Raw genomic sequence first — 14,835 nt, 5'->3', positions numbered from 1 at the left:
ACCTGGCTCCAATCTTGGTGGCAGATCCAAATGTCTCCAGGAGCAAAATGACAAAGATTAACTGTCCCTTGGAGCTTGAAGGCTCATAATTAATGCTGCCTCACTTCCCTGCGTGCCTCTGCTGGGAGGAGGATTGACACTGAATTGATAGAGTTGCCATTTAGGGGTCACGTCATGCCATGATGGGACAGACAGTACAAGGGGATATATTTGTCAGTTTTAAGGCGACATTGATCTGTTAGCAGAATTTTAATGTTCCTTTTTCCAAAAGCAAACCTATTTGTTATCCATTTGCTGGCCAAAATCAGCACTGGAAACATGAAAACTCTGACCATGGACAGAAATCGCAAAAAGACAAGAGAAAATGTCTTGAAAAAGACAGAGAAAAGAAGAAATAGATTAACAAAAACACAGGAGACTTGCAGTACTGCAGGTTAAGGTTTAGCTCCAGAGTCTGAAGTTTTTGATTGTTGTTTAGTCGAAACATGCTGAGTGCTACCAGTCACCGTGCAACACAGTGCAGTAAACAGCCTTTAGAAAAAGGGTGGATTTGAAAGGCTCCCCGCACCTCTGAGTGGGCTCCGCAAATCCCCCTATTGAAGTGGGCTTATTTCTTAACAGTGCTCCTACCATTTTTGTACAGATCCACAGGAATCCTCTTTGCACATAAACACCCACAATGAAGTTTGGCGACAAATTAAGAAATGCTCCATCATAAAATATAGTCTGATTCATAATCAATATGCAGGGGTGTGAGAGGTGGTGTACTATTTTCTGTGCCTTGAGTTATCGGAGATTCCAATAAGCCATAAGGCCGAGGAGACATACAGCCGGGGCGAGTGTATCAATTCCACTGGAGGTGGACTGAATCCCCAGCCATGACACAGCTGGAATTGAAAGTGGCAGACAGTCCCATTCGTATATGGAGGCTAAATCCTTCAGCTTTTGCCTCCTTAAAGTCACCTTTCATAAAACAAGCTCAGCTGTTTTACAGCACAAGCACACAAAATGCCTCAAAGACGCACTGAAAAATAAATAGAAGGGGCTCTATGCTAATTCTCTTATGTGCAAACCTTTGAGCAAATTGAAAATGGGTAGCGAGCAGCTCAATTTGTCTTGATGCAATTTAATGGCCCATACCTGTTATGGGCTCAGTCTAATGCTGTAAAACGCGATGGGGAAAAAAGGAGATCCAGGGAAAGCGTCTGAGAGCGGCTTGAAAGTGTTTCAATTTTCTGTGAAAGTGAATAGATGATAAAAAAAAAGACCCTAACATGCAAGCCACAAAAAGCAATACCCCTGACATCCACTTGCATTTCACATCAGCAATGTCACATACAATATGCTCTGCCAATAGTAACCATGTTAAGGATAACACAACTGTTGCACAAAGTAAAACCATGTGGGGGAAATGTTTCTGTTCAGTCCTGAAATGAAGTCCAAAGAGCTTCATTTATGTGTCAAGTGTAAAGGCATTGGATGCATTCAAGAGCGCCAAGTGCCAGTGGAAAAATGAGCACTCCTCTTCATTTGGTAAAAATGGACTCTTCACAGATGTGGTCATCTTGACAGCAGTAATAGAGTCAGAAATGAGGCTGAGAATGTTTTGCAGCACCATCAGAACTGACATCCATTCACAGAATGTTCCCGATTATAAGCGTAGCGCTGAGATAAGGTGTGAAACGTATAGGGAAATGGTTTAGGTTGGGAGTTAAGTCCTACAGCGTATACCTGCAGGAAAATAACTGAGAAGAAAAGCAAATATTCCTTAACTCCAAAGTAGCACCTGGTTGAAGTTGATCTGTTTAATGGTCAATAATAGAGAGGAAATACTCTCTGAATTTAATGGATTTTTTCCCCATTTAACTTGTATGATTATTCATATTAATTTCAACCTCTTTTCAATTAATGTGTAGTGAGATTTTCATTATAACAAAGTATTCTCAGTGGACTCTCCCCTGTGCAGTGCAGTGCAGTCTTTGAAGGGTTTACCATGTACCAGTACAAGGCTTTAGGGCAACACAACAGCAGCTGTTAAGAACAGAGTGTTACTTGTTCACCTACATTTCCTCCTCTGACCTGGAGATTAAAACAAGAGGACTGACAACAAAAATAACTGTCATTAGTGTGTACAACAGTGAATGTGGGGGTTAGGGGGGCTGTGAACATCCGTGCACTGCCAAATCATCCCTGGATACATACATGAACACGACCAACAACCCAATATTCAATGTACAGCATTTCTTTTTTTTTTTGGTCCCACTGGTTTCACTTACATCAGCGCCACACACACACACACACACACACACACACACACACACACACACACACACACACACACACACACACACACACACAAACTAGTTACCCTGCTACATGACAGGAAATTGGCTTTTCTTTTTGGCTGAGACTTCCTCAGAGATTCCAGTATTTGCTCTCCACTGTCAATGTTTGATGAGCCTAAGTGAGTTTTAGAGTAGAGATGCATCAAGACTATGAGATGCATCAAATTGCTCTGGTACTTCAAAAAGCAAAACAAGCCCGTGATCCAGATGTAAACAATGTGTAAATATAAATTCATTTTCATGTATATTGTGTTCTGATTGGGCGTTCTGTTCATTGATCCATAATTGGCAGCTGTCACAAAATGTCAGCATTTGCTAAAAACCTACACACCCTCAACTTGACCTGTCATCTTGGTAATTTGATCATTATCAATCAGCACTTTGTGGTCAACATACACCATGAAACCAGGCCCCTGCAAAGAATAACTCCAAAGCATCCAAAATAGCACTAAGTCAAAGTCATTTTGCTCCCACTAGCTTGTATGGAAAACAACTAAATGAATCCATATCGTATCGTATGACTGGTGCTTGAGGATCAACAGCCTCAAGTCCACAAGGAAAACCCCCCAGGCTTTGAAATCAGATTGTAAACAGCCTGAAATAGCCCCTGTGTGACTAAATTCCTTCTCTGTGCTATAACGGCTGACATTGAAAGTGACTTTTTTTATTTGTACGGAACAGAAAATCTGTTCTGTTTACGCGGTACAGACACAACCCCCCCCCCCCCCCCCCCCCCCCCCCCCCGCACACACACACACACGCACCCACACACATACACACACACATCTAACAGTAAATATTAATCACTTGTATGATCAAAGATGGCTGTACATGCTTTATTTGCCATCTGGCAGCTCCATTGGGTAATTTAAAATCAATCTTTGACTTGTATAATTTGGGAGAAACAAAAGGTGGGGGTAATTAGCTGCATATGGCAATTCCCTTGGTAACAGGGCTACATATTGGCTGGATTGATTTACTGACTGCAGCCTGGTGACAGCTCCAATATCAGAGCTACCCTGCCCACTGGATTGTGTATTAGGACACCGTGTTGGCAGCAATATGGCTTTTACATTTAACAATCTGTGCCAAGATGGAATGGAAGTGCTTGAGAGACAAGCTGACAGAGAGGGGGGACTTCCCATCAGTTGTCACGATTGTCAGGGGTAGCGCCTTATTATCGCCAGTCAATTGGCTCCTATTCATGACATTTATCGTCCCCATCACCTTTCCTTTGTGGCACACACAGAGAGGGATTGAGGGGTGAGGTCTGGGTGGGATGTATGCGTATGCATATGTTGCAAATTGGCCTGGTATAGATACCTTTGCTCTTTGTTTGGCGGCAGACTGAGGTGGCTTTTGTGTATCTGACAGCACGGCCATGGCTCTCTCCATCATGGCGCGCCACTCACGAGATAAGGATCCTTTGGCGGCCTCACTGACACCACCACTTCCTCCCGGAGTCAGCAGATTACATTTTAGAAGTTGACAGCTTGTTATCACTCTGGATAGCAGGAGGGCTTAATCTTTTGTTCTTTTCTGGGCAGGGGAGGGCTGAGTCGTCGTCAGCTCAGGCCACTGATTCCACTGACTTCCCTCCTTGTGCCCTCTGCAGTGACACACATGGTGAATAGGCCACTCTCGCCTCTGCTCTTTTCATCTTCCTCTTAGAGTGCCTGCACTTTGTAGAGGGATTACAGTGATGGAAGCCTCAGCAGTGCACAATGATATCCATTCAACATGTCTCCCTGGCAGACAGGGGATGGGTTCAAGACTGATTTGATAATGGCTATGCTGGCTTCCACTCTGCACATCACGTATCACAGCTCCTGAGGCAGGGCTTGTCCTTTGGGAGCAATCATATAGGCGCACCCTGTGGAATCCCACTCCCAATAATATCCCTGATCATCAAGAGGAGCAGAGAATGGGATGTTTTTTTGCACAATGCTGTAACTCTCATAGCTTAATACCTTTGTGTCTTCCAACAGAAGCAAGACAAGTGTGGCCAAGTGTATGAGCTGGTCTAAGACCCCAGGTTTCCACAAAGAAGATAAGCTATTTCCAGCAGCAGCTATCCCTAATTAAGCCATCTAAACTGTTCAGCTGTAGAAATCTGTAAACTGTTTGGCTTTGAGCAAATATTTGAATAAAGGGTCATGCAGATATTATTGTGTCTCTTAAAGTCTTAGGGGAAGAAAGAAGCCTTCTCCTGATGAGAGAGATGAGAGAAGAAGGTTATGTCCCTTGATAATATACCTCAGCCTTGGCTGTGATGTTTAGAGGCGTGCCATAATAAATATGCATTGCCATGTTTAATAGAATGGCTTGTTATTGTGTTATTATGCTATCTTTGACCAACCACATTGCATTATTTTCCTTAGAAGATGAGCAACATTGATCATTGGCATTTTTCTATCACTGCTTTGCTTTAAAGGCGTCTCCTTGGTGATAGCTGGTTATATAACCCCCCTCTCCTCCCACTCTCTCTTTGCATGTCTCTTCCTGTCTATGGCGTTCGTAGCCTCACCAGGCTGCAGGATGACAGCTACAAAGCTGAAACTTCACTTTATGGTTGAAAGTATTCTCAATTCTTTCGACGAGGGCTTTTGGTGCGTGGTGAAGTTGAGCATCTGAAAGAAACTTTATGTTTGATGCAAACAGACTTGACATGAAAAATCACACTGCTTATGCAACACACCGGCTCCTGCCTTATAAAAGCTAAAGTTTCTGTCTGACTCTGTCTGGCAGCCAGAGGTGTAGATTGCGGTATAGACAGAGTGGAGATTTCACCACCAATATTCAGGAATACTGAAATGTCCCCTTTAATATTTAGACCTATGTAATCCTACATAAGTAAAGGCGCTCATAAAGTAAAGACCCTACTTACTGATGAAGTAAAGTGAACTGGTAAAATTCTAGCTGGAGGTTAAACTGTATGATAAGTCTGTTTTAACACCTTATGGTCTTTAGACTCACAATGGATACAGGTTACAAGTTCATTTAAGTTTATTTTATTAGCTCAGAATCACATACATAACGTCTCCACAGTCTTTGGAGGCCACAGCAAACATTTTGGACTCATCCCATATGGTCTAAAAAAGAAAGAAGAAGAAAACACTCCCAAGGCATTTTCCATCTCTCAACTGGGACAGACTCAGCAAAGTAACAGATGCCCATCTCCCCGGCCACATATTACAGCTGTTCCTCTGGGATGCAAGGACATTCCCAAGCTATATGAGATCTTAATCCCTGCAGGGTATTCTGACGTCTACCTCTAGGCTTCCACCCTGCTGGCCGTGTGAAGGATACCTCCCTAAACTGGCTGCTTTCACTGCTGTGGTACGACTCCAAGCTACCTATCGGTGTCTTGGTGTGTAACCACGGCCCTGTGGTTCATTGCTTGGTTTGATGGTTCCCCACAGGCCTCTTCTATTGTAGTCAAAATGACAATGTCTTAGAAACATTTTCCTAATTAACCTGTAAAAAAAAAAAAAGATGGATCAAAGCTTCCACCCTCCCTCCCTTCCAATTTTTAGGGCCAACCTTAAATGTATCTGCAAGAGTGGTTTGCATCAATTGACCAACATTTTCTGTCCTAACAGCCCTGTGGTGAAAGTAGAAGCTCAGACAAAAAGCAATTTGGGACATTGTGTGAAATTCTGCGACTGTGTCTTTGAAACTGCAAATTTATGGTTTGGAGAAGAAGAAAAAATACAAGAAGATTGCTCAGTAGCAGGTTGGGTAGAGAGAGATTTCAGTTGTGGCTCATTAGTTAGGTTCTGATAAGCAATCCAATCCTAAATAAATGGGGAGGTTATTGTTGCACTTTAGAAGTTTAATTAAACAGTGATTGATTGCTCTTTTTCAAACGTTACAAAGTATGTGAGTAAGTGAGTCGTACATTACATTACATTACATGAATACATTATGTGTATCATGTGTATGTATATAGATTTATTCAGGTTTTAAAATGTTTTAACGGGATTGTGACACCTCTGTGAGCATTTCTTCAAAGGAAAGTGCAATTAGGCAGAATGGTGTGAACACAGTAAGGCTTGATTGTTTATAAATTGTGTATTTGAGTGAGAGACAAACAGTAGAATAGGACTCGGAACACAGGCAACCAGGAGAACGTCTAGGTAGTGTTGACTATAATCCGTGTCGGCAGGCTCTGATCCAATGAGACAGACCTGTTCGTATTAATTACAAAAGAACAGGGTAACAATACGTGCATTGTTCAAGGGGGGGGGGGGTTGTTCTGCCAACTCCGTCTCAAATGGCATTTTGGTCGGTACTCCTGTTCTGTGAAACTGAAATGACACAAACTGTAACTGATATGTATTCCAAACAAGCATGAGAGGCATCTGTACCAAATCAGATGTGACATCTTCACACATCAACACTGCTAGTTTGGAGTGGTACTGGATATGGGTTCCATCATACAATAGATACACTCAGTCTTTCAAATCGGATATGAGCAGAAGAACTCAAAGCGTGAAGTCTAGCGTGGCCTTTACTTGTGCCTGAGTCCTGATTTTGCATCTACCTGTGTTTATCTATATCTTTCTTCTTCTTTCTTCTACCATATGTGGTTCTGGCAGTGACATAGCATGGCACAGACTAACAGCGTTCAAACGCAATCTTTGATTACAGTCCTCAAAGACGTCTTCAAAAATCATCCTCTCTGTTGGATCCACCTAGTGCTTTAGCTTTGTTGTGTTTCATTTCCTTTGGTGCGTTTAATGCCACCTGACGTGGCGTCGAGGAAAAGGGCAACCTGAAAGCACCTCCACCACCAGCAGGATGCACTGCAGCTCAGTGGGAGGCCTCACCCTGTCTCCTTGTCAGAGGCTCCAAAGATGGATTTTTTTGTGTTGTTTTGTTTTGTGTTTTTTGTTTGTCATCTCCAGTAAGTTTAATGTCTTTCCTCTGCTCCTCTCATCTCATTGTGTATGCTTGCTTGTGGGTGACTGTTTAATATTCTCTGGCTTCCTGGATAGCACAAGATCAGCTGTTTTGAAGTTTCTCATGTATAAGAGTGAAGAATAGAGTAACACTCTCCTGAGCCTCAGCTCTGCACTAATGTGATTTGTGACTGTGACTCCCACTGGACTCTCTCATACAGAGTAGCATTTCCTTCAAAGGACAACAACATACTCACAAGAAAAATTGTTCTTGGTGAAATTATTTCATCAAAGCCTTAATGGGAGTTTGCCTGTTATAATCTTTACAATTTTTCAACCTTGGCTTTAGAGTTTATATACAAAATACCACTGACTGAAAAAAGACTTTTTCAGGCCCTAGTGGTGTCTAGTGACTAGCGATCACTTCTTCTTTTCTGCACTCTACATTTTTTCTACTCAGACGTCTATTAGAACACGTGGAGTAAAGTGGTATAGATTGGCACACAGAAGCTACTAGTGCGCAGGATCAGGTGGCAGGGAAAACAGATTTTGCTGCAGGGCCCAATGGCATAACCCTGGGCATTAATGTTAATGGAAAACCACATGACCTTGCTGTTGACTCTGAGCAGCCCCATTTTAAATCCAATTGACTAAGCCCGGGTCTGGACGAGGCTGAAGGGAAGGTGATGCAGACACATGATATCCATGCATTGAAATAGTCTGTTTTTCCATTTTTGTATATAATAACCTGGAGGCCCTAAGTAAGATTTCCCAGGTACCCCTTGAGTGAACACCGCAAGGCAGAGCTGAATGTTGAATTGCTGTAATTGTTGCTGGGTTACCAATGCCACATGCGGCTTGTCGGGATTCAAATACTGAGCAGAGTAGCCAAGCTTGGCTTACACTGTTTCAACATGCCAATCAACGTAGGTTGTACCCTGGAGACAGTCTGTCCCTTGTTTCCGCAGGACATATTGTACTTGAGGTTGTGTAAAATCACCATGATGGAGCGACCTTTGCCAAGTATTGCTTTCCAATGATCTTCCTGCTCTGGGAGGTATGGGGAGTGCAGTGCCAGTACAACACAAGCAGGCTTTGTTAAAGCAGCTTTGTGTGCACTGACGAAAGAAAGGATAGCAGGGTGAAATAACATTCCGTTTTTTCCACAAACATGCAGTGGGGGATTTGCATTGAAGCACAGTGTTGTTGCACTGCTGCGGGGTCAGCAGCATGCTTTAATTATATTAAGTGCCTGATAAATAAGATTTTGTAAACAGACTAGGCTTAAGGGATTACTGGACCTCTGACAGAGAGATCAAATTTTACCTTGAAACAATATGTCAGATCTTGTCAGGTTCCATGTGGACAGATGGGGATGGGGATTGGCTCGGGCTGGACAGGCAGATGATTGATTGAAATAGCAGTTGGATCAAAGTGATGCTGTTTGTTTGGTTCCTTTTTTAGTTTTCTCTTCACTTTTATATTACTTGTCTGCTGTATTTGAAGCAGCTCATCCCTTGTGATGCTGCTATTTAATAAATTGGAATAAGTCTTAATTACATCATCACACCTGCCATTATGCTTTTGTAATTACAATTGTTGCTTCAGTGCATAATTTAACACCGTTCACTGCAAAATGCAAGGCAAAATTTACACCTAGAGATGTGTTGATTACATAACATAACATAACGCTTTGGTGTTGAAGGCCTACAGCCTAGGAATAAACAAATCATAACTGATTCATCGTCTTGCCATGGATGAATACAATAAAACTGAGGAAAGTAGATGTCAGGAATATTTGAAACATTTTTCAAATGTGTAAGGCAATGATGACATCTCTCCCTTTAAAAGAGGCATTTCAACATCACCCAATAATGGAACACAATTTTATGGAACAAAAGCAAAATCCAAAAATGTTCAAGCTGAAAACCTTGAAAGTTTTACAGACTAATTGTGTGTGCATACCCCTATTAGACCAGATGTCACAGCACAGTTTTGCTAAAAAGATCCATGTACTGTTCTCCGTTACTTTGTTGTTAATGTCATTCACAGTTGATCAGGCACAAACTGCTGACACCTGCAGACTGTAGCTGGAAGCTAATGAGCAGAACAACATTATGACCGGACGAAATGCTCAAATCCATTGTACTAACAGGTTTTGACAAGCTGTCGCAGATTACAAGACACAAATCACAATTGCAGGAGAGCAACACTTTCTTTCCCTCTCTTCCATTTAAGAATTGTTGTGTTGGGGCTAGCGGGACAGGTCTCTTAATGAGGAGACACACATTTCTAGACAGACCTTCCACTCATGACAGCGGTTGGTCTTCACTGCCATGTGCATCAGAAAAATAGACAGGTGTAAATTTGTGCAGGCAATTTATCCAAACTGCCAACTCTCAGGTGTCTCTCTTCCCTGGAAAACGGGTTGCCTTTCATCCAATTGTCCTTAAACAATTACTTAAAAGAGAGCTTGGGAGGGGGGAGGGGCTCCTGCCAGTTAATGTGCAGCTTTCAGAGCAGTCATTGTGCATTCCATCTATAACTGTTGGAATACAAAGCTCTTCAGTGCACCGTGAGCTAAATAAAGAGGTGCAGAAAGAGGGGGAGGCAGATAAAAGCTGACACCCAGTGTACATTATTTAAACTCAACTTGATTAGATGTGAGCTCCTGCTGGGTTGGAGCTCCGTCGCTTAAGGCCAAGATAAGAGTTTGCTCATTGTGGGGACCGTGCAGCCATTGTGCTCTGTGCAGTAGCGTAAACATCAGCAGTTGGGATACAGCAAGCAAGATAACAAGGACGTGGCAGACACAATTTGTAGCAATCAAAATCATCAATGAAGTGCTTTTATCTCCCATGATCATTTACTCACAGATCATTTCATATAAACCAAGCAAAAAAATGGGAACATGACGAACAACAGAAGCAATGTGCTGCCCAGTTTTTGCAATATGACAGAGAATAACTGTGTATAAAAACATATAAATACTCCCTTTGCAAGCAAGCCTCTTAAATGTCAAGTAGAAGACAGATCGCCAGGCTAATGCTCTCCATTGACACCAATGTGTGTTTCTTTTAAAAAATGATGCATTAAGCCGATGTGCTGCAGTTTTGTTTGACGTTGTACTTTTGTATTTTTGTCTTCAAAATCTTATGTATTCACAATACATACATGTACGTGCTGCAAGTAAATCATTGTTCTTAGGACGTCTACACATGCAGATACACTGTCAGCATTAACACTAGAATATGCATTTGTTACAAGCAAATACTCTACTATCTATGCGTGCGTGCGTGCGTGCGTGCGTGCGTGCGTGCGTGCGTGCGTGCGTGCGTGCGTGCGTGCGTGCGTGCGTGCGTGCGTGCGTGCGTGCGTGCGTGCGTGCGTGCGTGCGTCTGTGCCCTTGCCTCTGTCTGTCTGTCTGTCTGTCTGTCTGTGTGTGTGTGTGTCACTGTGAGTGTACATTTTCCCCTGGCGTCATCATTGAAAGCATCTGACAATCAGAGGAATATTAGAGGGTTGGAGAGATTCCACTCAGGCTAAGTGGCTCTTATAGCTGCAGCATATGACACTGCTCTGATATTGATAATGAGCTACTGCGCTGCTGATACATGATACCGCCGCTGCACAAGTGGACTGGAGCGTCTTTGCCTCTGCTGGTCAAGGTTTTTTTTCCCCCCAAAGCTCGCTGGACTGTGAGCAGCAAAGACACGCTGCCTTATTACAGGAGTGCTGTGTGAGTTATATGGGCAGATGAAAATAGTACTATTCTAAACTGGATGTTACACAAAATGACTCGAAAACTGAGGATGCAGTTCTTGGTTTGCTTTCACTGGAAAATGAAATGAATGCAAAGAGATCCAACAAGTCGATGGTGCATATCCAAATTCAGTTTAGGAATGTGTGGGACTATTTATGTTAATTAATATGCATTATACACATTAATTCCAAAGTAATACAACAATCTGAGTGAAAACCCCACATTATATGACCGCATTTACTGTAAACTGGTGATCAGTGTCCTGGAAGAGGAAACAACAAGTTTTATGTTTGTTGGGAAACAAAATCCAATCCTCTGAGCACTATTTCAACAACGGCAGAAATATGAAACTAATGCAGCTCTCTGTTAGGTTACAAAAGTAATAGAAGCCCAGAGGCACACCGAGTGCAGAGCTGGACTCTTGTTTCTGAGACACGAGCATCTTGGATTAACCGATCGTGATGAGGACTGCAAGTCCATTCAGGCTGCTTAACCCCAATCTGCTTAATGCCGAGTGCCAAGCAGTGTAGACACAAAGAACTCACACCCTCTCCTCCTATCAGGCAGGAAACTGAGCACAGCGCCACTCAGCTGGAATCAAAAGGGGAATGAATGAGCATTATCTCCATGTTAAACACTGAATAATACCTCAAATCTATGAAATTATGAATGCGTGCATGTCTTTTTGCAGTTATTCAGGCACGTGTTCCTGCTGTGTTTCGATACGCTTGTGTGGGTGTTTTTATGCTTATTTAAATGTATTAGAATTAGAACAGGATGTAAGATGCATCCGTGTGTGTGTGTGTGTGTGTGTGTGTGTGTGTGTGTGTGTGTGTGTGTGTGTGTGTGTGTGTGTGTGTGTGTGTGTGTGTGTGTGTGTGTGTGTGTGTGTGTGTGTGTGTGTGTGTGTGTGTGTGTGTGTGTGTGTGTTTCATGATCCAGTTTCATTCTATGCCAGCTTTTCATAGTTAATTATGAAATGTTTACTGCATTTCATAAGTGGAGCAGCCGATTCAAAATATATTGAATCGGCTTTATTGGTTTCAAAGAAAAGCTTTAATGTTTAAGACACTTTTTGTGAGGTTCTTCACTGTGCTGCTAGTATTGTGAATGACCCAGAAAACTCCCTAATTTTAATGATGTTGAACAAAATATATGCACCATCTTGTTTATTTGTGACATCATTCAGAAAATTTTACTATCACCATAGGAACCAAAACCATAGGGACACTGACCTGGTCCTTGCTGCTGAACCATCTCACAGAGGTCCTGCAGGTGGATGAAGAGGATGAGACCTCCAGCGGCGAACAGCAGGAGGAACCAGAAGGAGCAGGGCAGCATCCTCCTCCGTCCACGCAGGGAGTCTGCTACCATCCTCATCTCCATCCCCCAGTGAGGCGCGGCGCAGTCAGACACTAACGTAATAAGGTCTGCAGACGATCGAAGAGAGCGAACATGAAGGGAGAAGGGAGACAGAGAGACAAAGGGCCGGAAAGAAGAGAGAGACAGACAGTGAGACAGGAGGCAAGTTGGTTCTTTAGAAAAGGTGTGCCCGGAACTGGTTAATTCAATTTTGGGGGCATTTACAGTTTTTTGTCAGGGGGTGGGAGTTATGAGAAGTTATGAGAAGTGTGTTGCTGTGTTGCTGTGTTTGCCCTCAATGTATTAAACAGTCCCAAAAACACCAAGATGGATGGTTTTTTACAGATATAAACCGATGAACGTTGACATGTGATTGCAAGCAGTTACAGCAGTTGCACTCGAATGATGTCAATCTGCAGTCTCCACCGGCGCTCCTCATGTTCATATTTCACTACGTGTACTTAAAAAATATCAGCGGTAGGCAAGGTAAATTGCTGCAAAGGAAGTAAAAGGTTTCCATTATAGATTAATGTAAAAAACTGACTCAAATAAACAAGCTACCTCTACCGGTTTGTATTTGCGGCCCCCTGGCCCATTTGGACTGGAGCACTGGCAGGAAATGTAATGTAAACCAATAAAATTACAGGCAAATAAAAGACTTCACTGCAGCTCAGAGAGAATAAAGTTGCACATGTTACTGCAAAGAAAGAGTTAGAGAGCGGGAGATGCATTCATCTGCATATACAGTATAGTTTTTGATTGCATTGCGTCTTCAAGATGTCCCAGCAGCAATATCATCAACATTCATATGCGTTTACTGTATGTGGCAGCCCTGATATAGTGATATTACGTGACCCCTCATTTGGCTGTGTGCTCCTTCTTTATGACGTTCCGGGTTATGAACACGTCTCGTTGCCGCCGCCACAGCACAACTCAAGTGAAACGGGCACATCAGCGGCAAGAGCAAATCCAGTTCAGTTTACAGACAAGACGTAGAAGAAGTTGATGCACTCCTCCAAATAAAGTTAAATAAATCTGGAGGATACAGAATGTAAACCAAACCCAGCTGGAGCGGCGTGGATGTGGACCAATTCTGGGCTCTGTTCACACAGTGGAAAGCTCATGTAGCATCTGTCTTCAAATTAATATGCAAATGAGCGTTTGTGGCTGCTGACTTGTGCGCGTTCACTGGGGGGGAAGAAAGAACTGGCCAGGCTTCAGTTGTGTCAAGACCTGTGCTTAAAAAGTTGACTTGATGAGTCACTTCTTGGGTAAGCTCTGCAAACTGTGGTTGTCATGAGCACGACAAGACCAGACTTCCTTTAAATGTTCTACTCAAGATCTTTTAGTCGCAAAGTCCAAGGATCTATGGTCAAAAGCTGTGTTGCTTCGAATACTTTTTGAAGCTTTTTGAGCTGTGTTGCTTCAAATAAAGCTTCTCAAAGTTGCTAATTCCCAGTATCATGGCGATGTCATCTTAACTAATTACAATGATGTTTAAGAATAATATGTACCTTAAGACACCTGTGGCTCTTAAGGTGAATTCATCATTTATATGTGTGTGTGTGTGTGTCTGTGTTCTAGTCAAAGTAGTAGACAAGTAAAGGGTATGAGAGACTCTCATACGCAGCAGCATACTCATATATGGATTACTCTCATACTGGTATACTAGCATGCATGTTATCATAGCCTCTCACATACACACACAAACACACTGCTGTACTCACTCACACAAGCCACCACAATATCACAGTATATGATCATGGAATGTGTGCGAGTAGTAGAGTATAATTGTGTGTTTTCAGAAAAACGAATACGATAGACGATACTTATATTCACATTTCCTGATTTGCTCCCAGCCTTGTCGAACACTTAGTCTTCGCCTGTTGAGTGGCACTGGTAGCCACACGACAAGGGGCTTCAACAAACCACAAGATGAAAGCAGTTGTAGGGAACAATAACATGTTGTGAGGACAACAGCAAGGTCACAGTGATCTTTATGTTTTTTTTACGGTCTTTGTCAAGCTAGGTTTTTGTTTCTGAAAGCAAAGGATGATGAGGAAGATATGATCACTTTGACAATAAACATGGTGCATTCAGGACAATACAAGGGAAGCCAACACAATGATAGCATGGTTGTTGAAGAGCTGTCATGTGAGTTTGAAGGACGCACACAAATAACTTCTTTTCCATCAATTCACCAGCAATTGGAGGAGCGTTCCTGAGAGAATAGAAGAGGACTGGAGGCTCTGCATTTATGCTTTTGTTCCATTTTAATTTCATCAAGTCTTCGTTTAGAAGTGAGACAAAGGAAAATGTTTTCAAAAGTTCCCCAAACAACTACAGCTGCACACACTGGTCGCCCTGGGTGAGCGCCCTGGTGCCACAGTCTACAAGGACAAAATGGTCTCTGTTTGTCCCTCAGGATAACTTGGCAAAGAATGTCCTTATGCTTTGAAAA

At 42.6% G+C, this 14,835-nt stretch overlaps 1 protein-coding gene across 1 annotated transcript in view; it reads right to left on the bottom strand.

Moving 5' to 3' along the window:
* chst8 (carbohydrate (N-acetylgalactosamine 4-0) sulfotransferase 8) overlaps positions 1-14,835 on the bottom strand; it is a 96,414-nt gene that overhangs the window by 80,453 nt on the left and 1,126 nt on the right. Inside the window, exon 2 of the mRNA XM_076156025.1 lies at positions 12,248-12,442. Within this exon, the coding sequence (XP_076012140.1) occupies positions 12,248-12,442 (195 nt within the window). The remainder of the gene's footprint in view (positions 1-12,247; positions 12,443-14,835) is intronic.

Source organism: Genypterus blacodes, unplaced genomic scaffold (assembly GCF_046128005.1).
Source record: "Genypterus blacodes isolate CSIRO-AG114 ecotype Tasmania unplaced genomic scaffold, CSIRO-AGI_Gbla_v1 ptg000067l_1, whole genome shotgun sequence".
NCBI classification, from domain to species: Eukaryota; Metazoa; Chordata; class Actinopteri; order Ophidiiformes; family Ophidiidae; genus Genypterus; species Genypterus blacodes.
Note: the sequence above shows the minus strand (reverse complement) of the source record. Positions and strands in the feature narration are given on the sequence as shown.